Source organism: Cyprinus carpio, chromosome B13 (assembly GCF_018340385.1).
Source record: "Cyprinus carpio isolate SPL01 chromosome B13, ASM1834038v1, whole genome shotgun sequence".
In the NCBI taxonomy this organism is placed as follows: Eukaryota; Metazoa; Chordata; class Actinopteri; order Cypriniformes; family Cyprinidae; genus Cyprinus; species Cyprinus carpio.
This window is the reverse complement of record NC_056609.1, coordinates 3,833,523-3,860,552: the sequence shown is the minus strand read 5'-3', so window position 1 is coordinate 3,860,552 and position 27,030 is coordinate 3,833,523. Positions and strand designations below refer to the sequence as shown.

The 27,030-nt window shown below is 38.7% G+C and overlaps 1 protein-coding gene and 1 long non-coding RNA gene across 3 annotated transcripts; one reads left to right on the top strand and one right to left on the bottom strand.

Moving 5' to 3' along the window:
* Positions 1-46: 46 nt before the first annotated feature.
* LOC122139381 lies at positions 47-5,364 on the bottom strand. Its single transcript, XR_006156233.1, has 4 exons — positions 5,237-5,364; positions 3,431-3,532; positions 1,007-1,086; positions 47-182 (listed from the first exon to the last, which is right to left on the bottom strand). It is a non-coding gene; the product is annotated as an uncharacterized LOC122139381 (long non-coding RNA).
* LOC109101042 lies at positions 4,904-26,413 on the top strand. 2 transcript variants are annotated; one of them, XM_042736287.1, is made up of 7 exons: positions 4,904-5,059; positions 9,486-9,551; positions 20,131-20,210; positions 20,479-20,611; positions 20,963-21,256; positions 21,354-21,450; positions 21,583-26,413. In XM_042736287.1, exons 1-7 carry the CDS (start codon positions 4,963-4,965, stop codon positions 25,850-25,852), a joined length of 5,037 nt encoding a protein of 1,678 aa, XP_042592221.1. In that variant the 5' UTR covers positions 4,904-4,962; the 3' UTR covers positions 25,853-26,413. The 2 variants fall into 2 exon arrangements, with proteins under 2 accessions (XP_042592221.1, XP_042592222.1); XM_042736288.1 differs by lacking the exon at positions 20,131-20,210 and having other exon boundaries at positions 4,983-5,059.
* Positions 26,414-27,030: the final 617 nt, after the last annotated feature.

Below are 27,030 nucleotides of genomic sequence, written 5' to 3'. Positions count from 1 at the left end.
GTCAAAACCTTTGACTGGTAGTGCTCTCTCTACACACACACACACACACACACACACACACACACACACACACACACACACACACACACACACAATCTCTCTCTCAAAACCCTGGAGGATTGCTGATGGATCAGTCCAGGACACATCTGAAGACTGGGTTTCTCTCACTATAAGATTCTTGTCTAAAAAAAAAACAGACACAAATCCATAAAACTAAACTTCAGCCTACTTTACAAAACCTACTTATATAAATTGTTCATTTTAAGCAAGTTTTTTGTATAAGCTGTAAAGATCATTTTAGCTGATTTTTACAGCAGCAATCATCTTCGTTTAAATGTTTTTTTTTGTTGTTGTTTGTTTGTTTTTTGTTTTTTACACTTTATTGCATATATAATTTCATGAAATCTTTGATCATGTAAAATAATGTTGGTCTTCCATTAGCAGAAATCTCATTGCAGGACAAATGCACAAAATGATCAGAAAAAACACAGCCAGTTTATGTTGTTGTTGTTGTTGTTGTTGTTTTCAAGTTGCTTGATGGTTATCTTGTAAGGCTGTCTTTCAGTTTTTTATAAAAAAAAAAACGAAACCACACACTCTTCACACAAAGCAAACTTTGACCAGTGACCATGACGTATGAAAGTCACGTGGCGCAAAGGTCACTGAACTCTTGCACAATGCAGCACAGCAGAAGAGTTCAAGGATATTTCATGCATTCTGTTCACAGCTCCTTCATAATGAATGTAAAGAGCCACTTAATAAAAGAAAGTCAATGCTGCCATTCACAGTAATTCTAACAAAAACAGCTGGTTTCAGTGTGGATTTTGTAGCTAATGCAAATGTTTACAATTGAATCAAAGCACGGTCCAGCCCTTCACAGATTACAGTCATCATACTGACTAAATCTCAAGTTATGAGTGGGAATATGACTACAGATTCATCCTTGCAGGGGGAATTTGATTTCAGCATCTTCAGGTTCACCTTTAATTTGACTCATGTCACTCACCTTCTTGGAGACAGACGGTGGCACCTTCTTGAAGGAGTCTTCAAAGTGAACGCAGCTCTCTCGGATGCCCTTCACTGGCTCTGTAACGAGAGAGATCACAGATCACAGAGCGCGGGGGATTCATCAGTGACGTGTGTGTGTGTGTGTGTGTGTGTATTAGGGCTATCAAAAAATAAGTAAATAGAATCTTGAATATTCATTGAATTTAAAATAAAAATCCACACTGCAATGCAAAAATGTTGCATTCGAATTTTAGGTGTGCGTCAGGCAGCATTATCAGTGGCACCAAAGAGTATTGGTGGCACATGAGATGCAATGACAATGCAGTGTCATTTTTTTTTAGCCTATCCAGTTGAAGCCACTCGATGTGGCGCTGCTATGTTGTTCATTCAAAATATTCAGAAAAAGAGAACACCAATGCGGAGAAGATCTTGTTTAAGAAAGTTTAAAACTGAAACCAAGCCGTTCACACAGAACACTTTGCATTTTCTAGAGGGACATCAATCACAGTTGCACTAATGTCTCACACAAGAGAGCCGCATGTTTAGAAAGCAATCTAAAATTAATGTGTTAAAAAAGACGTCTCGAGACTTTATGGCGGTTTTTCTGCATCTCATGTTTTTAAATGAAAAAGTACTGTTTGTGATTGGTTTTCGGTCCTTTGTATTAAACTGTGCTTACATGATGCTGTTTTGTTTCTAAATTTTGCAGCAATGGAATTATTTATATATGGTTTCTAAACATTATTTTTAACATTATGCACTAAAGATGTTGTTGTATTATTTTATTCCTCTGGAGAGATGCCAAAAGCTTTTTTCCCCTCAACTTAAATTATGCCTTTTAATTTCAAATAATGATAATATTAAAGTACAAAAAAGACATTTTGACAGCCCTAGTGTGTGTGTGTGTGTGTGTGTGTGTGTGTGTGTGTGTGTGTGTGTGTGTGTGTGTGTGTGTGTGTGTGTTAAACAGCAGTTTACTGAACAAATTACTCTTTAAATAAATTCAATAACCTTTGTGTGTTTGTGCTGGTCCTGAACTCAGGTGAACTCTGAGTGTTAACACACTAGCGCTGACAGATCCGCTCCTCTGAAACACACACACTCAGCCTTCTGCCAATCAAATGAGTCCTAATACACCAAACCACAACATCCTCTGGTGTTTGGTATAATATACGATGCATAACGTTTTTGTCTATAAATAAACTGTTCTCATTAGAGCTGAGAATTGTGATGAGAAAAACACAGCATCTCAGCATGGGAGAGGGTGAAAAATTATCCATATATATATATATATAAATATATATATATATGTGTGTGTGTGTGTGTGTGTGTGTGTGTGTGTGTTAAACAGCAGTTTATTGAACAAATTACTCTTTAAATAAATTCAATTATAATTAAAACAAATTCCAAGGAATAAATATGTACCTCAGCTTCTGCTCTAAACTATAGGGAGCCCTTTTACATTACTTTAGGTTACAATTAACAACAGAGCCCACACATGAAATAAATTACCATTTATATTATATAATATATTATATTATATTTTTAATCAACTTAAAAAAAAAAAAATATACAAATTTAATTTCTTTAGTGTTTGTATATTCTAAATTAAAAACAAAATCATACAATTTCTATTTGTTGTTGAAATATATTCATTTACGCAGGTGCTGTTTATCAGCTCTATATTTCTTTACAGCTCGCGAAACATACCAATTTGAAAAACTAGCAGAATGCATAGTCAGTATAAAAAACTGGATGACATATAATTTCTTTCAGCTAAATTCTAAAAAAAAAAAAAGTCAGGTGTTAATTATCAGACCTAAAATCATCCACATGTAATAACCTAGAACGCTGTCTAAGACTTGATGGCTGCTCTGCCAATTCTTCATCATCAGTTAGGAACCTAGGTGTGCTATTTGATAGCAATCTTTCCTTAGAAAGCCAAGTTTCTAGCATTTATAAAACTGCATTTTTCCATCTCAAAAATAGATGCAGTTACAGCATACTTCAAATGGGCATCAGTGCTTTGATAAATGTGTGCGCACTGGATGTGTATCAGCCTCAGAATTTAAGTGCTTCAATCCAAAATGACCAGATTATGAAAACTGTAGCCAAACCAAGTCATTATAGAGTAGCGTCTCAGGATCTAGGCAATCAGCACTCCAGTCACGTCACGTTTATTTATATAGTGCTTTATTTATATACAAGAGACAGCTTTACAGTATTAAACATGGAAAAATCTAGGGATGCACAATAACTATCGGCACGATATTAATGCGCATCTCGTCAGTAAAGCCGGTTAAAGCCTCTACATGTGCATGCTCTCACATTGAGCAACCAGTGTGACCTCACATCCGAAATCACACAAAGAACCTTAAATTGACTGTTTAACCCTAAGAAGTGTTCAGAGTGGGACTCTTACTATGGTTTGCTCAAACAGTCCCCGCAACTTCTGCTCTGATTCCCCAGAAACTCCTGACACCAGCTCCGGAGCCGAGACCTTCAGCATGGGCAGACCCACCTCCTACACACACACACACACACACACACACACACACACACACACACACACACACACACACCAGATACACTCAGCAGTAAAAACTAGGGCTGCACGAGTAATCAAATGTGATTGTCATGCACATCTCGTCAGTAAAGCGGTTCTGTGATTAGTAGTAAATCTCCATCACGTGTTTTCTGGTGGAGCAGCATTTATCGATTTGGACCCCTTTAATGTAGACTTTAGAGAAAACACTGTAAACTTCTGCTGCTTTTAGTGTTTTCTCTAAAGTCTACATTAGGCTACTATTTTATATTTTTGCAAGAAGTCACTTATGGTCATCAAGCCTGCATTTATTTGATCAAAATTTACTTTACAATACATTTTATGCACTGATGATTTATTACCAATGTTGGAAACCTGTGATTCTTTGATGAATACAAAGTTTAAAAAAGAACAGCATTTATTTAAAATATAACTTTTGTTACAATATACACTACTGTTCAAAAGCTTGAGGTCAGTATTTGTTTTGTTTTTTTGAATGAAATTAGTATTAATTAAGTAAGGATTTGTTAAATTGATAGAAACAGTGATAGTAAAGATTGATATTGTTAGAAAACATCTCTATTTAAAAAAAAAAACGCTGTTCTTTTTAGCTTTTCATTTATCAATGAACCCCCCAAAAGTATCAAAGGTTACAAAATAAATAACTAAATAAAGCAGCACAGATGTTTCCAATATTGAAAATATCAGCTTCATACATGCAACTGGAAAAAAATGTAAGCCCTCCTTTAATACACAGTATTTTTGGTGAGTTTGTGAAAATGTTTCAGAGCTTTAAGTACTTTAAAATAAATAAATAGATAAAATAATTAGAAAGTCTAAAACTCTGCATGATTAAAAAAAAATGCATGGTTTTAATATTTATGATTCTTGCACTTTGTGATATTTTTCCCTTAATTTTTGCTGTTTTTGTTACGAGTATAATAATAATTATTTATGTTTATTAATTATATTATCAATGGTGGATGTGCCTTATGTTGTTGGATGTTCTCTGTCTGTCTTAGGTAGTTAGGTACACAGGAGCCAAACCATTAAGGGCCTTGTAAGTAATAATATTTTGTAACTGATACAGAACTTAATAGGTAGCCAGTGCAGAGACTGTAACATTGGGGTAATATGATCATATTTTCTTTACCTGGTAAGGACTCTAGCCGCTGCATTTTGGACTACCTGTAGCTTGTTTATAGTAGAAGTTACAGTGCAATACAATCTTGAGTTTATAAATGCATGAACGAACAATCATTTCTACACATTTTTCACCGCATACAGCAGGTGGCGCTGTCCGACAGCCGCTGTAAGATACAACGCGCACGCCATGACGTCATGCCGAAGCGCTGCGTGCTCGCGCTATGAGTGGACGTGCGCGCTCCCGTGTTGACTCACAGTAGAAAATGGCGAGTTGGTGCGCGAAGCGGTTCAGCGCGAATGAGAGGTTCAATATTCGCCGCGACGCGGACAGATGGAGGTCTGAACTCATCCATGGCGTGGGTAAGAGCAAAAAACAAACATTTCTTTATTCACGCTGGTTTAATTGAAAGGCGAGCACTAATTCCTGCAGCTAGCATGCTAACGCTAACCGTCAGGATCGGACAAACCCCGCTCATCTTTGCCTTTCGTTCATCGAGTAAACCTCGCAGATCAACCCTGCGGTGATCTATCACTTACCTGTGCGACTCTCGGCCCGTTTCTCGGCAAGATATCGCGATTCATATAACGGTAGAGCTTTGTGTAACGTTACTGTTGGGTCTGTGCGCGCTCGCCTCCGTTTGAAAGTTGTTGTTTTTTAATGCGCGCTCCCGTGTAGTGCAGCACGAGCGTGATTGACAGATCAAAGTCAGGACTGATAAGGAGCGGGGGCCCGTTTCATGAAACAAGTTTACCAAACCAGCCAGGCTTATTTCAGTTAGTCTGACTTATTGTCAGCTAATTTGGCTCAAAATAAGTCAGGCTTACTGAAATAAGACCGGCTGGTCTGGTAAACTTGTTTTATGAAACGGGCCCCAGGACAGTAATCTGAGGTGTTTTTGAGGTCCTGTGACGTCACGCGTTTGCGTGGGAACATTGTCTGTCTGTCTGTCTGTCTGGGTGCCTCTTCAGACCAGAGCCCATCCTCCCTAAACGCAAACTGCGTAGGGCCCCCTTGCTCTCAAAGATGAATGAAATTTAGCTTTGTTTTTGAATTTGGCCAAACATGAATGATGTATATATTTAATGCAGTATACTGTCAACCTTTCTACATAAAAATGCTTCAGTCCAGTTTGCACACAATCTATTGGTTTCAAATTATTGTTGTTGTTTTTTTTTACGCGAACGCGAATGCGGTCACACAGAAGGCACTCCGGCAATTTTCCGGGACCAACGTGCAGTCTGACGGGTTAAAGACAATTCAATCGTGCTTTAAAAGGATAGTTCACCCCTAAATGAATATTCTGTTTTGAATTACTCACCCTCATGTCATTCCAAACCCGTAATCTTCGGAACACAAATTAAGATATTTTTGATGAAATCCGAGAGCTCGCTGACCCTCCATAGACAGCAAAGATCCCTACACGATCAGTGCACAGAAACGTAGGAAGTACATCAGTAAAACAGTCCATGTGACATCAGGAGTTCAACCGTAATGTTTCAAAGCTGCCAGAATACTGTTTGTGTGCAAAGAAAACAAAAATAACTTTATTCAACAGTTCATCTCCTCCTTGTCACCCTATAGTGCCATTTTGGAGAGTATCCACTGAACGTAAACAACGCTGACACACACGTCGTTTATGTTCAGATCAAAGCTAGCGCAAATGTCATGATGTTCTCCAAAATGGCTACAGATGGGATTAGGCATGTCAGTGATGAATTAGCGATCGATTAATTGTCGTTAAGAGATGTTCAATCAAAGCTACCGATGGCTGATTAAGTAATTTAATGTGGGCTGTGTGTGGCTCATAGGGATGTGCGGTGTAGCGGTACTGGAATAATACCGGTATCTATTATATTTCAAACGGTACGATATCATAATTTTGCTCAATTCAGTATTTCATGTGCTGCTGTTCCGAAGTGCAAATTGATGGGAAACCGGTAAACCTGAAGAACAATGCCATGGATCAAACAAATGAAACTCTATTAACGCGCCCGCAAGTAATAAATCCAGAGAGCAGTAGAAGGGAAATATGGCATTACTTTACATACAAAACAGATGATAAAGGTGAACGAACTGACCTCAGGATTCAGCACATCAAATCTTGCTAACTTGCTCAATCGTGTGCTCATCCTGATCTTCTCCGAGAGTTAAGAGATCGACAGGTTAGTGCATCATTCCTAAATTCAGACTTAATTTGAACTTTTATTCACAACTGATCAACACACAAACATAAGATGTGACGCAGTAAACACGAAAGCTCAAACATGTGAAGCTAGAACCAGTGACATTTTAGTCACATTTTGGCAGTTTTGCTATATTAATTTTAGTATCAATAATATGAAGGGAATGTTTCTGCCACATTGTCGACCGCTAACATGAAGCAGCCGAGAGAGAGAGAGATTTATATTTAAAGCTTTTTCTTTGCCTATCTGAGTCTGAAATCTGAAAAACATTCTGAGGGAGAGAGAAATAATAACGTGATTTTGAATATTACTTTGTTAGAATAACACTTGGAAAAAAAATTGTTATAACTCATCAACAGCATTACAGCCAGTGTTGGGAGTAATTACAAAAGTAATGCATTACAGTAACATTGCTTTTTGCTGTAACGCATGTAGTGTAAGGCATTACTAATCAGTTTTCAGTAATATTTTACTCGGTACATGTTCTGTAACACTTGCGTTACAACACACTTTTAGCCCAAAATTTAATTGTTCAAAGAAAAGAAAAAAACAGCAATACCGTTAGACATTAACAAATCAAAAATGAAGTAAATAGGTTCTAGTTCCTGTTTGTGGTCAGTCAATAGCTGCTTGTGGTGTTTTTGCATTTAAATAATTTCTGCATTTTATTTCTGTCCTAGTAGCCTATAGTTTATAGTTTCAGTTCAAAGCAGCTCGCGCTCGCCCCGTCAGATGCTCTGACAGAAAAACTGCTTGAGGCTGACAGAGACAGCATAATGTGTTTGAGATGTGCCGTTTTCCTTACTGCATAACTTACATTGTACAGGTTCTCCATCTGTAAATGTTAAAAAACCAATGGAAATATTTCCTTTTTGCTGTCAGAAGTGCATGAGTTTCTGCTTTATCGATTCTCCACTGATCTCCACAGACTTCATTTAGAACGAGCGCCGCTGCGTGTATGCGCGCCAAACAGACAGAGCTCAATGAAATAGGAGAGCAATAACTCTTAATAAAGTATACATTTTGCTGAAATATTTGTAGTTAGATGATAAATGTGACATATGTAGAATTTTAAACCTATAAGTAAGTGTATTTGTATGATCGCAATAACTGTAAAGTGTAATGGGGTAATCAAAATAGCCTTTTTACTCAGTCTGTGCTTTTTAATGCTTTTCATTTTTTACTTTATCTTCTGCTTTAAAATAAATAAATAAATATATATATTGCAATGTTACAATGTAATGTGATTTTAACCCTTTTTTGTACATAATATATGCCTACATACTTACATTTTTTTTTTTTTTTATTTAAGTAGGATAAAAACAACTAAATGGCTAAATAAATAAATAAACAGGTACAGTAAACTGTAAACCGTAAACTGTTTACTCCAAACCACCCCAGCAGTGATTATTTATAAAAGATAAATGTAGGCTGCTGATACATGTTTAGTATGTAAACATTACTAAACACATACCTAACATTAACCAAGATTATTAAATACTATAAATGATGATAATTCACTTTTATTATCCTTCATTTTTATTTTTAGTTTTCAGTTCACTTATTTTTTGAGGCTGGTTATTTGCCACCTGTGGTATCGATTTAGTATCGATACCAAGGTATTACTTTCTGGTATCATACCGAAGCCAAAATTATGGTATCGAGCCATCCCTAGTGGCTCATATGCAGAACACAAACGGCTGTGAGTGACAGTGATGAGCCTGGATCTTTGGTGAAAATAATTCACTACGCTTTTAATGTGAGCCAAACTTTAAAAGTACATTGAAAAAGAAACTAATTCATTCGACATGGAAAGCAATTGTAATTTAGTAACAAAGTCATGTTAATACACAGCATATTAGATTATCATTTTTTTTAAAAGTTATGCTTTATTAGTCAATGTCTTTGTTACAGTGTGATTCTACATTTAAATGTCAGAAATATTAATTGCTAACATGCTCTTAATAGTTAGGTTTAGGTTTGTTTGTGTCTAGTTGCAGTCTGTGCATCAGTTGTTGATTGGATGTTCTGACATTTGTACTCAATGTATGCAAACTTGCAATCAATTGCAAAGGGGCAGTTTATATCTACAACTGTTATGAATTACGTTATTGGAAACACTCTGTATAAGTCGCCAGAGAGAAGCAGGTCATTTCACCAGAAGATCCAGTTGTAACATTTTGATAAAGTTACGAGCTCAGAAAAAAATTAAACATGCATGACTGAATCGTTCCCAATAAGATCAGTAACATGCATTTAGAAAATGGTGTGAATTTTAATTTCATGCTTTAAAGAAATCAGAATTTTGCACTCCTCTTTCCACTCGTTTCAAGGCATTGCATTCATTTATCCCTATCTGTCTGTTCTTATGGACTAATTATGCGTTATCTACATTTAATGGCTTTTAATTTTTGATGCTTTGCCTTAAAGAGCTCTGAAGTTTACACTCCTACTTTCGCTCTCACTTCAAATAATTGCAATAATTTATTCTCGTGCATCTATTCTTATTGGTCTGTTTTTCTTCTTGATCATTATTAAACTTGTTCTATTACATGTGTTTCAGTCTGTCAGACTACTTAAAACATCTCTCTTCTCTAAATAGGTCTTGACAATATCTTGGAAGTGTTTCTTGAAACGCAAGTTGTGGAGGATCTCAGGCTTTTAAAAGGTATGTTTCTCTGACATGATAATCCATTAGTTCAGAAATTGACACAAAGGCATTACATCTACTGTAACTGAAGGCAGTAAATGGAAATGTGTTTGTGGGGTGGCTGCTGTTGTGTTCATGCTTGAATTTCAGAAATATGAAGAATGTATTTAAATGAGGACACTCATTAGAAAACAAAGTGCCTCAAAAAAGCGCCACATCATTCCCATGTTTTATGCTTTAAAATTAAGTTGTGATCCACACTCATGTAGCTTCTGCATGCCTCCATTATCAATCATATTTTACTGTACTGTGCTGGATTTGCTATCACTAGACAAGTTTTATCCAGAGAGCTTTTAAAAGAATCTCACCAGAAAATGTTTAAGATTTCCTGTCAGCTGTCCACATTTTCCTGCCAGTGGAAATGGACAGTTCCTATATCTTTATTAAACCTGTGCCGGTATTCGGTAGTGCGATAGACCAGGGGTCACCAGCATGGTTCCTGTGGGCACCTGGTAGCCCACATGGAGTCGCCATGCACTTTCTGTAAATGGCCTGAATTAGCGCCGGACGATAAATGATATCATATGGAGATTGTGTTCAAATTTATGTTAATGATGATAAGCCCTGGACATTTTTACTCAATATGGATTAATCTAACATCCTTTCACACAACAAAATAAATGTTACAGCAGTTGGACGTGACTCGCTGTGTATTCAGCATCTGCGTCTTAAAGGGGTCATATGAACACATTTGACACAGCCTGGTGTTGTCACATGTGGTTGCTGCAAGCACAAGATGCGCTCCTTCGTAGAATTCGCCTCAAGGCTCACTTTAGGCTTCTGGCCTCTGCTCATTCAAGCCGGCCGCTCACTCTAGACCTCTGGCCTCTGCTCACTCAAGCCGGCCGCTCACTCTAGGCCTCTGGCCTCTGCTCACTCAAGCCGGCCGCTCACTCTAGGCCTCAGGCCTCTGCTCACTCAAGCCGGCTGCTCACTCAAGCCGGCCGCTCACTCTAGGCCTCAGGCCTCTGCTCACTCAAGCCGGCTGCTCACTCAAGCCGGCTGCTCACTCTAGGCCTCAGGCCTCTGCTCACTCAAGCCGGCTGTTCACTCTAGGCCTCTAGCCTCTGCTCACTCAAGCCGGCTGCTCACTCTAGACCTCTGGCCTCTGCTCATTCAAGCCGGCCGCTCACTCTAGACCTCTGGCCTCTGCTCACTCAAGCCGGCCGCTCACTCTAGGCCTCAGGCCTCTGCTCACTCAAGCCGGCCGCTCACTCTAGGCCTCTGGCCTCTGCTCACTCAAGCCGGCCGCTCACTCTAGGCCTCAGGCCTCTGCTCACTCAAGCCGGCCGCTCACTCAAGCCGGCCGCTCACTCTAGGCCTCAGGCCTCTGCTCACTCAAGCCGGCTGCTCACTCAAGCCGGCCGCTCACTCTAGGCCTCAGGCCTCTGCTCACTCAAGCCGGCTGCTCACTCAAGCCGGCTGCTCACTCAATCCGGCCGCTCACTCTAGGCCTCGGGCCTCTGCTCACTCAAGCCGGCTGCTCACTCTAGGCCTCGGGCCTCTGCTCATTCAAGCCGGCTGCTCACTCTAGGCCTCAGGCCTCTGCTCACTCAAGCCGGCCGCTCACTCTAGGCCTCAGGCCTCTGCTCACTCAAGCCGGCTGCTCACTCAAGCCGGCTGCTCACTCAAGCCGGCCGCTCACTCTAGGCCTCGGGCCTCTGCTCACTCAAGCCGGCTGCTCACTCTAGGCCTCGGGCCTCTGCTCATTCAAGCCGGCCGCTCACTCTAGGCCTCGGGCCTCTGCTCACTCAAGCCGGCTGCTCACTCTAGGCCTCGGGCCTCTGCTCATTCAAGCCGGCTGCTCACTCTAGGCCTCAGGCCTCTGCTCACTCAAGCCGGCTGCTCACTCTAGGCCTCTGGCCTCTGCTCACTCAAGCCGGCTGCTCACTCTAGGCCTCAGGCCTCTGCTCACTCAAGCCGGCTGCTCACTCAAGCCGGCTGCTCACTCTAGGCCTCTGGCCTCTGCTCACTCAAGCCGGCTGCTCACTCTAGGCCTCTGGCCTCTGCTCACTCAAGCCGGCTGCTCACTCTAGGCCTCTGGCCTCTGCTCACTCAAGCCGGCCGCTCACTCTACTCCTCTGTCCTCTGCTCACAAGATTTTAAGACATATATATATATATATCCCCTGAAGGGATAAAACTGTCTCAAGAGCTACTTTAATATACATTGGAGTATATTAAAGTAGTTCTTGAGACGGTTTTATCTCTTCAGGGAGCCCTCACTCAGAAAAAGGTTGGAGATTCCTGCGATAGACTATCATGATAATGAATACACAATATTGTTGTTGTGGGCACTTCAAATTACCAAGAATAATTATAACACATTATTCAGAATTGAGTTATTTCAATAATACTTGTGTGCACTCTGCTGCAATGTTCGTACAATCATGAAAAACCTGGAAAAGTCATGGAATTTTAAAACGGCAATTTCCAGGCCTGGAAAAGTTTTGGAAAAACCAGAAAGTGGCATGGAAACCTATTTCATGAAACTCTGTATAATAGAATTATGTTTAATCAGGTCCTGAATTTAGGTGCAGGATTGCGCATAGGCTACATCGCATATACAGTCGTGGTCAGAATTGTTGGTACCCATTGGTAAATATGATCAAAGAAGGCTGTGAAAAATAAATCTGCGTTGTTAATTATTTTGATATTTTATTTAAATTCACATAAATCTAACCTTTCATTGAAGAATAAGAATTTAAAATGGGGGGGGGGGGGGGTATCATTGACATACAGCGACATAACAGCAGTATATATTATTGTACACATGGGGTACTTTTTATCCCTGTGTGCACCAAACCCATCTAGAGTGTTTGTTGCTAAAAAGCTTCATTCTTAGTTACATCTGACCAAAGAAGCCAGTTCCGTCGTGTCTGAAAAAAAAAAAAAAAACAGAATAACCTTTCAATACATTTTTTTTTTTTCTTTTCCTTTCTATTTTTTTTTTTTTTTTTTTTTTTTTTTTTTATCTTTTTGTTGTCTTGAAACCCTCCCAAACAACATGGTTAGGTGCTGTTTGAAATTGTTTTTTTTTTTTTTGGAGTCTACCTCCATTCAGAATCATTGCCTGCAAATCTGTCTTTTATTTGCATGGTGCAAATATGTTTTCTGATCATCATCATTATTTTCTAATGGTTCAACGGATCACAAATCTCACGGTTGGGATCACATTGTGGTTTTTAAACCATGGATCGGATAATTTTTCGGATCAGCAAGAAAATAAAAATATTTAAATTTAACATGCTTTCCATTTTTTCCCTAAAGCGAAGTACTTTGACACCACAGCAAATACTACTAGATTAACTAAGAAAGTTTAAACATGATTAAAGAGAGATGTTTTATAAACGGCCAGTAAAAATAAGAACAAATACACAAATTACAAGCATAGATAAATACAGCAGAATGTTACAAATAAAATAAGGTTGGTAGTATTCAAATACAGAAATTTAATAATTAGGGAAATAACATTGCAGAGTGTTCACTGTATAAATTAAATCTAGATTTTTGTCACAGCTGTTTTGTTGTTTGATGATCATTAATAACAGCAGCAGTATTTATAGGCCGCTTTCCCTTTAAGACCTGATGCACGGACCCCATATAATGATACACATCACATCCGATTTCTTTACATCACATCCACTTTAAACAACACTAAACACGACTAACTGCAAATAACCTGAAAGATTGTCGATATGGGTATTTTGTCATAATTTTATGTGTCTGTTCAGAGGATTCAGAAGAGGATTTCATTTTGCATATGAAATCATTAGGATCATAAGAATGGAATTGATATAAAGGCATGCTTGTCCTCCTATGAGTCTTGTCCTCATGAGAAACAAACACGCAGTGGGAGTCGTGTAGTCTGATTCACAATAAATGACAGATTTTAATGCAATTCTTTTAAAGAATATTTGTGTGGTCTAATTATTTGTTAAATTTAACTGTGTAATTAAAGTCTGATTGTGTTAAAGTGGCCCGCCACTGGGCATGTTTTGTCTGTACTGCTGCTGTCCAATACAGAGCAGTCAATGATGATCACACTCAGGGTGTCCGCGGGTCCTGAGGAAATCATGGACCATCCATGCATTTAGATAACAATACTGTCACCCAGAAAGGGTTTCATTATGAGCTCAAAGGTTATTCAGTCATGAAAAGGGAGAGGTATGTGATGCTTTTTCTATGCTGTCAGAATAAATGACATAAATTGCAGTTAGGGCTGGGCGATACAGCCACAAAATGATCACAATTTTTTTTCCATATCAGTCTATATACCGATAAATGTCAAATGTTTATTTGTTTATAAGTTTAAAGCCAGATTTTTGCTCCAAAGTGAAAGTTGTTGAAATCAGTTAATTTTCCTTAAAATAAATATCTTAACAGAAGAATTCATTTCTTAGTTTCTGCATGTTGTAATGAGTGATACTGTTTCAAATCAAAGTGGTAGCTCGAGTAAGGATGCCGATGGAAATTTTGTTCATCAAAATCAGTAACATCGGTAAGAATTGTAGCAACTTTTAAATTTTTTAATTAATCATTGGTCTTCCATAGTAGCATACATTTAAATCATGATAATCACAGTTAAAACCATACACAGCACCTCAATACCATGGTAAAAATATAACTGTATGGTTTTTAGGTATTTGTATAAAAAATTGTAGTCTAAAGATATTTCATATAAATGCACACATGCTATAGATTAATCACAAAAATACTGTAATTATATTCCATTACTCCTTTAATACATTCAGTTAATGTCTACATTAATATGTAGAGGTGCACAATAAATATCAGCCTATAATTAATGTGCATCTCGTCAGTAAGGCCGGTTCTCTAATCAGCAGTAAATTCCATTAGGTGCTTTCATTATCAACGTGGATTTGCGCAGCTTTTCACGTAACAACGGCCCTATGTAGTAACAGCTGCTCTATGTGAAATCATGACCTGATGGAATTTACCGCTGATTAGAGAACCGCCTTTTCTGACGATATGCACAATAATTATTGGCCGATATTTATCGTGCACCCCTAATAATATAATAAAATTCTACTTGGTGTCTTTCATTCCAACATAAGAAAATATATCTGCAATCTGCATCTTAAATGGCATTTTAGATATATTTACACAGTTTATGTATCTCAGAGGGTACATGGATGCATTTAAACTGCAGTTACAGATGCATAAATGGGCCTAATGGTTTGTTTTTAACAGACAACTTTGAATACTGATATTTGAAATAATTTAAAGGTACTGTATGTAGGATCGGCACCGAGTGGTTGAACTAGGTATTGCAGTCAAAATTCTAAATACTGGAGAGGGTTTTTTTCACTCGGCCCCTCCTCCTCAGACTTGACGCACACGCAGGTTGCCAGATTGACGACACAAGCAAGAACGAGCTCCCTTGACGATGAATGAAATGAAATGTGCTGTTTTTAACCAACTGGTAACCTGGGTGCTGAAATACAATTGGGTAAACTGGCAGTGGGTGGCTTTCACAAACCAAAACAGAGACCTACATTCCAGCCCGAAACGCACATTTTCAAAGGAGAATAACTGTCTGTAGCATTGTTTTTCAGATAAACAACTATATTAACTTAGTATGTTTCTTAAAGGGATACTCCATCCCAAAATGAAAATTTTGTCATTAATCACTTTACCCCCATGTCATTCTATACCCGTAAAAGCTCCGTACGTCTTCAGAACACAATTTATGATATTTTGGATGAAAACCTGGAGGCTTGAGACTGTACCATAGACTGCCAAGTAAATAACAGTGTCAAGGTCCATAAAAGGTATGAAAGTCATCATCAGAATACACGCATCCTTGTGGCGCGGATGATATAGAAGAGCATACACAGCATACTGTGATATGAAGAGAGACAGAGGAGACCGTTGACAAAGGAATTGTTGAATAAAGTCGTTATTTTTTTTCGCTTACAAAGTGTTCCCATCGCTTCATATAACAAAGATTGCACATCTGATGGCAGATGGAGTATTCTGCCGATGACTTTCATACCTTTTATGGACCTTGACACAGTTATTTATTTGGCAGTCTATGGGACAGTCTTAAGTCTCCAGGTTTTCATCTAAAATATCTTAAATTGTGTTCCGAAGAAGAATGGAGCTTTTACGGGTTTAGAACGGCATGCGGGTAAGTGATTAATGACAAAATTTTCATGTTGGGATGTAGTATCCCTTTAAATATCTGCAAACATATTATGGTATTTTTATGCTTTAGTAGAGTCAAAAACTTACATACAGCACCTTTAAAACATGACAAAAATAGTTGAAATGTGAAATTAAAATCGCCAGTCGGTGACAACAAGTGAATGTTAATGAATGAGTCATTTGAGATTCAACCGATTCATTCAAACGACTGATTCATTCAGAAACAAAGCATTTGACTGTGTTAATGAGTGAATCACTGATTCATTTATTAAACCAATTCGTTCAAAAAGCTGATTAATTCAATAAGTAAACTCCATGCATTGCTCAGAAATGCAAAACAGTGCTGTGATCTTTGTTTGGAACTATTTTCCTTAGCAAAATTGAGCAAAGCAATATTATGTCTAAAATGTAAGTCAATTATTTTCTTTACTGAACTTGTATAAAATGATTATTAAATGTTCATGCTGATATCTTCAGGAAAACGATACTCTTTGTGTGATATAGGATGTTAACTATATTAAATTTATATGAATATAAAAAGCATACAAAATCATTTTTGCCGTCTAAAATTAAGAATGCCTGGAATTTTGCATTTTAATAGACTAATAAATCACGTGCATGCACTTTGCGTGTGAATTGATGATGTAGCCTACTTGATTATGTCAGATCTGCTTTCCTGCAGTCCGTGTTCTTCTGACTTCTGACTATTTTGTATTAAGTAATGAATATGCTTCGTGGAAATGTATCAGAGTAAAAGTATACATTTTAATTAGGAAATGTAGTGGCGTAAAATTAAAAGTTGGCTGAAATATAAAGACTACAGTTACAGATACTCCCAAAAATACTTAAGTACTGTAATGAAGTATTATTAATTTGTTACGTTACACCACTTGCTGGTCATCACCTACTGGTGCAGTGTTGTAACTTGCAGAAAGCATCACGGAGCAAATCACTTTTTGAGCTCTTTCAGGTATTTATTCCCTGAAATGAATCCAAATCCCCATCCACAGTTGCTGGCCATTGAACTGAAAAAATTATACCATGAATGCACTGTTAATCCCTATGTGCATTCATTGCAGAAGTACAAATCAAATATACAAATACAGAGGTCCTTCAACCCTGCTCCTGGGGACCCACAGTTTATTTCCAACCTGATTCAGCACACCCGCCTGACCAGAAAACCAGCTAATTAAGCTTTACAAGTGATCCAGAAAAGCTTAATTGGCTGGTTCTGGTGCATTTGATTAGGGTTGGAGCTGAACTGTGCAGGACTGTGGGTGCCCAGGAGCAGGGTTGAAGACCTCTGTACTAATGTATACATGAGTAAATGAAAATGGTAATTTTTTCCAATGACCAGTGGATGGCAGTGTCACCAAACTTGGTGCCAGATCATAGTAAAGATCATGAGAACCAAATGGAGCCTTTACACACACTGTGATGGGTTTCCACAGTTATTAACATCATTAATCTAGAGTTTTTATATATATTAAAGGGGTCATGATGTTGCTAAAAAAGAACAATATTTTGTGTATTTGGTGTAATAAAATTGGTTTATATGGTCTAAGGTTCAAAATACACATTATTCGAGGTGTGCTCTGATTGGACAGCTATCCAGTGCATTTTGATTGGCTAAATGCCTCAAGCATGTGACGGAAATGTTACGCCCCTTAAGATACTGTGATGCGTGTCCCGGTCAGAACACTGGTGCGACAAGGCAAAAACAATAAAACCCATTACAAACGAGCCATTTGTTGCATCCAGTGGGGACATAATTACGGATTATAATGACTTGTACTGTGTTTTTAAGCATTGCGTTGCATTGCGCCACGTAAACATAAAACCATGTCTCCACTTTTGTTTGGAGAATCGACAAACAACGAGCTCTACTCTACACCAGCGGTTCTCAATTACAGTTCTCATGCCCCCCAGCTCTGCATATTTTGCATGTCTCTCTTCGTTAACACACCTGATTCAGATAATCAGCTCGTTAGAAGTGAGCTCCGTGCATGAACTGTGTTCCCATTGACATGGTCCCTAAACAGTGTTCATTGCTTCCTACTCCCTGAGAAGGGGAAATCTGTTGAAGTTTACTTCTTCGTAACATTCATTCATGGATTTGCGCTGCACAACGTCTTCACACACGGACAAGTGTGACATCATATACCTCTGTAAATAAATACAATTTAAATTCACGTCTCGCACACTTCAGTACACTTTGAATGGAACATATACGTTCGCTTCAAACTGGAATCATGGTGGAATATTCTGTGATGTCCACTTCGCAGGGTACTTACATTCGAATAGAACAAACATCTGAAGCGATAAGAGACATACAAAATGTGCAGAGCAGGGGGTGCGAGGACTGGAATTGAGAACCGCTGCTCAAAACTTGCGTTAGAATCATCAGTGGCAAATCCTTTACATATGTAAATGTACTTACAGACTGTGAGTCAGAACAGCCGGCACTGTAGTCTTCTCTCCCAGGATCAGGAAACAGTCCTCCATAAAATGCACTGCATGCATCTGAATATTTGGGTTGAATATTTGGGAACAGTGTTGTAATTACAACTTAACCATTGATTTCTAGTTGTGTCCTCTTTTGGAAGGCCAAACTAAGTATTTTCGCTTTCACAACGAAACCACGTCTCCACGACATGGCGCCGGCAGCAACAGCGAGAATCAAAGGTTACGCCGCCTTTCTTTGCGTGAACATTTGGGCAGTGTTATGCAAATCTTCCCACTCAGTGACGTAGACGTGGGGGCGTGTTTAAACGAGGCGTTTTAGGAGGGCGTGGACAAGTCTTAACTGTTATGAAGAATATCTCTTTGGGTTTGAGACTTTAGTCTTTGCAACATTACAGATCTTCTTAATGCACCAAGAGCTTGTAACACTCCGAAGAGAAAGGAAATCGCATCAAATGTTCCTAACAATGCACTTTGCTTTTTATCATTAAAATTAGTTGATGCTGTTATGAGAGAATTTCTTATATGTCGGCTGAAGGAGTGATGGCAGATTTTACATCTATTAGGGGTGGGAGAAAAAATCGATTCACCTATTGAGATTCTTTTTAAAACGATTTAATTCTTTTTCCTAAGTATATGTGTGTTCGACTTGGAGCACTGTGCAAAAAAGCAAAACCATGACCGAAGCAGAGGATCAACCCTTCTGCACCTTTACGTTTTGAATCCCAAGTGTGGAAACACTTTGGATTTTACTCACTGCTGGGAAAACATGACTTAACATGACTTAAGCGGTATGCAAACGGTATACTCATTTTGTTGAACATTTGGCACATTCAGGTGCAAGTTCAGGGTTTTGGTACTTGAAAGTTTCATGGTTCAAAGTACTTTAAATGTACACTGTGTTTGCTTTTGAAATAAAAGTTCAGAAAGATGTGATGCATTGTTTTTGTTAATGACTCATCATATACAGTCTCTTTAAGGGTATAATCAAGATTTTCCATTGTTTAGTCTTTAATAAGCAAACAAAAACCAAAAATTGTAATATAGAATTGTAGTAGTTATATAATTGGAACACTTAATTATCGCAATCTATATTGAATTGGCACACAAGTATTGGTATAGTATTGAATCGGCAGATTAGCGTATCATCCCAGCCCTAATATCTATCTATCTTCTGACTATAATCAATCTCTCATAATTTTTTTTTTAAATTTAAGTCATAGAAATGCTATCACATTTTTTTATTTCTCTTGCTATTGTGGCAAATTAAAAAGCAGAAATTATTTGTTCTAATTTTTCATTCACCACTATAAAAGTTAACTATGATGACTTCTGCCGATGTTACATGGGGCAAGTTTTTGAGCAGTTTTGCCAGTCAACTTTTTTTAAGCAATGTTGCATGGGCACTTTCCCACTGACAATGGATAACAAATTTCTATATGGATACTTTAGATTGGTCTTGAGCCCTGTGTCTCACCTGGTTGCCCATTGACCGCAACATTACCCAAAGTTTCCCGGAAACACTGCTCAAAATCTTGCCACGTGTATCATCAGCCTTCCACTGCTGAAAACCCCGGAAATTTGAAAAAGGTCTGTTGTATGTTCTACTCTAGTTAGATGATCAACATGACAAATTCTAAACATCTGGTCCAGCCAATGTTACTAGACCAAAGGTTTCAAAGATGCAACCAAAACAATATCCTTTTTGAGCTGGTGGTGGCACTAGAGATCGATGGCACTGGTCAAATGATGCCTTTGATTGACTGTGTTTCCATTTTACTTTTTACAAAGTCACGCTACTCAAAATGGATAGCTTGTTAGACAGGTAGTTTTTTTTTTTTTTCTCTCCAAGTTCCCTTTCTTGCACACACAGTTGAATTTTGCCTCTTCTTTTGGATCCACAGATTGTAAGCCTGCAAGTGTGTCAAATTGGTCATTTGATGAAAATTGTCTTTTCTGCTGCTTAAGACGAGAAAAAGTGAAGGTAGTTTTTTTTGTTCATTTTACACTTTCCCCCCTTTTCCTGATATGTCAAGACACCTTGGAAGAACCGTTTTGATCTTTTTTCTTTTTCACCTATCTAGCTATACTGTTTAAGTCATGTGGATACAGTGCTTTCAGTGATAGCATTTTCAGTGTTAATTCATTCCTAACCATGGAAAATTAAATTAAGTTGTATGCGTGTCTTTTAAAAGTATGTAAAAACACACACCTCCACCCTTTATGTTCTTTGTATTTTCCCCCATGAACAGGAACATGTAGTGGCACTCAACAAACAAATTGTGGAAAGTGGAGGAAAACCTTTACTAGGTAAAGATCCTTCTAATATCAGCAGACTTGAGTGGCAATCAGAGGAATTCCTGAATGCAGTGTTACACAGGAAAGGTGAGCATAACAGCACATAGTCGTCATTTGTGTGAAAATTAATGTTCAGACATGGTGCATTATAGTGATGAAAATGACTGCAACTTTTGCTGTAGTAAGAGTTACTGGTACTGTCCAGAATAACTAAATCGATTAATCTCTCACAAGTTTTAATGTGCATTTAGCAGAGCTATTATAAAGTTTAATTTACCCCAAGCCTGAATGTTCCTTTCTAGACTTTTCTTATCAAAGTGTCCTATTTTCTGGACATTCAGATGAAGTCCTTGTCAACTGTGATGTTTATTTTCAGCCTTTGATGTTTATTTTATATGGTTCACTTTATTTTTACATGTCTAATTGAACTGCCAACAGAATACTCACCAAGAATTCCAGATCCACACATCCCTGTGGTGGCTTGTGGTATCTTGCAGCAGATGATTAATGAGTTAGCTTCACATTATACCTCAAGAAACAACTGCTCTCAGGACTCCCTTCAGAACAATGGAAAAAAGGACCAAAGCCTTCTGAAAACTAGCTGTATCACTTCATCCACTGCTGTCAAAATAGACTCTGTTGCTTCTGCCCAGAAAAAGGTCATCATGGTGGACCAAGATGCCCCACTGGACCTTTCTCTGAGAAAGATCAAAGAGGAGGACTTTGAGCAAGGTGCAGTATAGAACTATAAAAATGTAAAGAGCTACTAGTTAAAAAAAAAAAAAAAAAAAATGGTTTATCTTAGTTTTGAATGACTTGTTCTCTTTAGATGGAGTTCTTGATCTTTCGACTAAGAAGAATTTGAGCAAAGACCATACATCTTTAAGGAATTCTCATGTCAGCCCAGCTACGCATTTGGTCAAAAGGTAGATCAGGATATATACAGTCTCTTTTACCAGGTTTATATTATTTGCTTAACACATACAAACATACATTTCAGTATTATACAGCTGAGAATGTGTCTCTTATATTTCTAATTTTTTTGCCTGGTCTTTCAGGGACTCCATCGACCTGAGTCTTGCTCAAGTAAAAGATCTACAGTCTGTGAACACTTTGGAACATTTCATGTCAAAGCTGTGTTTGCACCACCAGCGCCAAATAGTTGATGCATTAGGCTTCTTACAAAGCGAAGTCAAGACTGTGGCTGCTTCCAACCATTGCCAATCACCCAATCCTGATTTGTCTGCGAAGCAGGAGACAACCAGCTGCAGTTATGCATTGTTTGAAACCAGCTCTGATATTCAGCAGTCTGAGAGAACATGCTCCGTGGATGCTGCTGTGAGCATTAGTAAGACTCAAGAGTCATCTGTTGTCACGAACAGTCAAAAGCCTACTGCAGAGGTGTTAAAGGCTGATGTTTCCAGTATTGCACGGGTAATGACTGAAAAACAAGTTGACCATGGCAAAATGGAAGTTTTGTCATCATCTTATGGGACAGGTGTTGAGTGTGGAAATGTAAGTTCTGCAACAGAATTGTTTGTCATGACAAAAGCAACTACTGATAATCTGGGAGCAAAAAAAGTGTTAGGTCCAAGCATTCAGCAAATTCCAAGTAACAATTCTGTAAAGAAGTGTCTATGCAGTGCGGAGCGATGCTTGCCAACTTGTACTGCGGTGTCTGATCATACAGATTTGTTGAAATGCACACAAAAGTGCTTTGCACAAAATGAAGATGCTGTTGTAAACCCCCCCACAATTCAAAAGACATCAAATGTTGTTGTACCAATATCTCCAAGAACAGCCAGGAAAAGCAGAAAAGGTTCTTGCCTTATACAAAGAAATGGTTCTTTAAGTTGTCTCATAAATGATCCGGATAGCCATTGTGACCTAGTTTATATTAGAAAATCAATTACAGAATGTCAGCCTCAATCTCGTAATCGACTGCATCCACGACAAAATGCCCGAAAGAGCACAAGGGGGCACAAATATGTGGAGGAGTACTTGGAACTAAAAACAGTCCGTACTTTAGCTCCTAAAATGATGGCCGATTCTAGTGGGAATTGTCCAGCTCATATGCCAGACGTGCACACCTCAGTTACTCCAAGGCAGGTCCTTTCTAAGTCTGGCAGTGTACCTCTAGTAAACACACCTTTTGCAGGGGATTGCATGAAAAATGTTATTCCAAAATTACCATCGGAGCAGATAGCGGAGAATGAAATGCCAGGAGATGTCGTAAAAGTAACAAGTCTGGGTCTGATGGTTGAAACCAGTCAGACGGGTAAAATTGAAAGTAATGGCCAAATATTCAATGAACTGTCAGGTAATCAGAGTGAATTAACCATGCAACCAGATTTGATCTCAGAGAAATGCATGGACATGGTAGAAGAAAGCACAGAAGCAACAGAACACACTGTGCAGAAAGACAGATCTGACTCCCAAATTGGGCCCATGCCAGAAGAGGTGGTATGTGGTACAGAAAGAAAGGCTGAGTGTGAGGATAAATCAATGGAGCCATCACTGATCCATGTGTCTCCTAACATGGCCAAAGAGTGCTCTGTTGATGAAGTTGACATAGAACTGAGAAATGGAAGGGAAATAAAAAAAACCACGGAAGTTGAGACTGCAGCAGATGTCCAGGAACAATCCGAGGCTTCAGAAATAAATGCTTACACTGTGGAGGATAGAGGCACCCAGGAACAAGTTGTACATGATAAAGCAAACTCTTCCAAACTACCAGTGAAGAATCAAGGGAATTCCAGTCTGACTGAAGTCTCTACTGTACAACCACTTGTAAAATGTAAAGAGAAGGATGTGGATCTGCATACTTCAAAAGTTTTGAAAGCAAAATGTGCAGTGCGCTCAGACAGATGCTTGCGTAGTAGACGTAAAGGCAGCGTTGACGTAACAAAAGACTCTATGAAGTGTGGTGCTTCTGAACTTGTTAATCATGCCAATGATAAAAGCCCAAAGGCTCATTCTATTGAAACAAATGTGCATACTGAGCAGGAGCCTGATTTGAAAGCTGTAGACGTTCTTGAAACGGCACCGGAGCTCCCGGCTGCCAAACCTTGTAATAGTCTGGTTGTGGATCATGCAGTTAAATCAAGACCAAAATCAAGAACCGCAATCGCTGTTGGGAGAGATGAGCATTCAAGTCCAGGCATCAAAGTAAATAATGATTTGCCAAGTGTTTTGTCACCTGAGGTTCTTCCAGAGACTGTAAGCACCACTTCCAACCCAGAGAGTGGAAAGCACGACAAACTGAACAATCAAGCCTATGAAAGCACTGAAAAAATGCCACTTGGAAACAAAAGTAGTCCCGTTGAGCTGTCTGTTAGCAGACCCTGTTCACCCATCAAATGGTCCCCACCAAGCTCTAAAAATATGATTTTGAGAAGCAGAAATAACATTGAAGGGCCTTTAAGTAGCAAGTCGACCAGTCCCACAGAAGGCCATTCAGAGAAGCAAGGGCAGATGCCTTTAAGAAATAGCAGCTCTTTTAGTGAGCAGGCATCTAATAGAGATTTGTGTACATCTTCTGAGACAATAACACATATGCCTCTACGAAGCAGAACCGATAACTCAATTAAACCGACTGTTACTAAAGATTCTCCTGTTAAAAGTTTCATCAGTGAACAACCTGGCAGTTCGCACTCCAGTACTACCTGTAGAAAAACCGAGGCCAATGGGCACATGCCCTTAAGAAGCAGTGCCAGTTTAATTACAGAACAACCCCATAACAATAAATCTGCTGTCATAGATGCATCAGAAAGCCCTGGACGCATGTCGTTGAGAAGAGGGAATGTAGCTAATACTGAAAATTCCTGTGGCTCAACAGCAACCCCTAGTAGAAATAAACATCCTCTGAGACAACAAAGGGTTTCAGCATCAAGTGGGGAAGGTGAAGAAAGCCCGTTGAGTTCAAAACTTAAAATCCAAAATCAGAAGCACGTGGTGACCCAAATAAGAGGCTCACTGAAATTGCCAGATGAATCCTTCCACATAGCTAGTCTTCAGACAACCGAACCTGTTGCCTGCAGTCCCCCAAAATTTTTGAAGGCACTAAGGGGGGAAGAACACCAACAGTTGATTTCAAACTTAAATTCAAAGTTTGATAAAATGCACAAAAGTTGGGTTCCAATGGACAAGGAGGGTCAGCCTGCACCAAAACCCAAAAACAAGGCAGATAGGCTTAAAGAAATCTGGAAAAGCAAACGCAGAGTACGAAAGTCAAGGCCATTGGAACAACAAAAGTTATCCCCTGTGCAAATGCTATTCGTAAAGCCCTTTGACTTGTCTAGTATCTGCAGGTGGTTCCTGCAGTCAACTGAAACAAAATCGCTTGTAATTGTTAAGAAGGTAAACACCAGACTTCCTTCTGAAACACAGTTGTGCTTTCACACTTCGGCAGCAGGAGCAGGTTCCTCTCATGGGATATTTCCAAGCCTTCAGGCCGAACGGTTGAAGAAGCACCTGAAAAAGTTTGCTATTGCATCACCGGTGAAGAATAACCCCAAGAATCAAAGGCTACTCTCCAAAGCTTTGGGTCAGGGTATTTCTTCAATGAGAAGTAAAGAAAAGCACGAACCGACGACTGCCACACGAATCTGTACAAAGGCACAGAGTCTTGCTGGAGTGATGCCGGCACAGGCTCCCGAGAGCCTTGCCCCGACCGCAGGCAGTGCGAAAAATCCAACGAGTGCTAGAATTCTTCGGAAATATTCCAATATGCGTGAGAAGCTTCAGGTTCAGCAAAACAAGAAACACAAAGAGAAAACGTTCAAAGGTGCTCGTTTGAAGGCGTCAATAATTCCAAAGAAAGCCAACAAACAAAAACTGCCGACACGTAAAGGGTCAAAGTCTGTGGTTCAGAGGATCTCATCTCTGACCAAGACGGCAAAAACAAACTCTGCCCTCAAACAACGTGCTTTGAAAGGGAACCAGTGTCACAAAGACGGTGCCTCTCCAAAGAGGTTGCAGGCACTCACAAGAAAGCTGAAAGCCAGCGGTGAGAATGCCTCAACAAACACCTTGAGTAAAAAACAGATACTGATCAGAACCAGAACTGATAAGGCACAGCAAACAAAAGCAAGTCTGACTAAAGTCGACACAAAGAAACCGGTGTTTCAAAAAGGCCCTAATAATTTAGAATCGCAATCTTTAGATGTGGACGTTAAACCTCTGACTTTGGAAGACCAAGTGTTAACTAGGTCACAAAGAAAGATGGAAGGTGCCCCTTCACAGACTGCCTCTCCCAAATCTTCCACAAAGCGAGGATTGGAACCACTGGTCACTCCCACAAAACGTACTAGGACCTCAAAACCATGAAAAATGTGTACAGGTCTACTAGAAACTTGTGTAGAAATGTTTTATAAGAACAAGGGGTGCTGATGCTTTTCAGACGATTATTTTTTTAAGCCTGGCAGTACATTTTCAGAGCTTTGAATTTGTCATCTGAGAGATGTCTTAGTTTAGGCAATGAAATTTACCAGCGTTCATTCTTTTAAGTGTCAAACTTTTTCCAATTATGTTTAAAGAAACCTATTTGTTTATGAAAAAAAAAATCATTTTTTTTTTCTTGATAGAGCCATTAATGTAAAAAGAAGTCAAGAAATAAAGGTTCTGATCCCCATTAATGGGGCATTTTAAATATGGGTTGTAAGTAACCCAATAAATTGCTTGTTTGTTTGACTGTTACATTGTATAGCTTATAATTACAACAGCTTGAACTATTGAACCAGATATTATTTAAGGAATGATCCACAATTCTAAAACAATTAATAATTTTAGCTAATTAAAGTGGCTTTGTAACCTGAATGTGCCTTTTTCTTATCTGTATTTATAAGTGATTGAGGTTGCCTCAATAAAGCCTCATTCTTTTTGCACATAGATGAGAAATTTGTCCCAAACTTCTTCATAAGATCACAGCTTTTTTCCCCTTTTACTCTTAATTCAATTCCATTTTGTCTTTTACAGCACTGACATTTAAGTATATGTAGTAGTTAATATTTTCAGTCTACCATTATAGAATTTTGTTCTTTATTTTAGACAGTGACATACATAGGAACATACTGTATGCACAAGTTTCTATCACTTTTGTTTGGAATGATTTAATGGTCGCAAATATTCACAAACCGCTATATTCATGATGCAGTTTTACAAAGAAAACAATGCAGGATTTCAGGTTTATCTAAAACTGGATTAATTGGCTGGAAAATGTTTGTTCATTGTTAAGGCATTGGGCTAGCTGGAGATAACCATAATAGGTTAAATGTATGTTTGTTTGTTTTTTCAGCTTACTCCGCTTAATAGTTGCATTTTTGTAATGTATAAATTATATATTTTAATGTTATGTTTTTACTTTGAAGCATTCTGAAATGTAGTCTACATAAACCATCACCAGGACTGAAGACCATACCCCGTTTATATGGTTTGAGTTGTGCAAGTAGGAAATATGAAAAAGTGAATTAACTTGGTTTGAGTTTTATGCATTTTGGCAGTTGTTG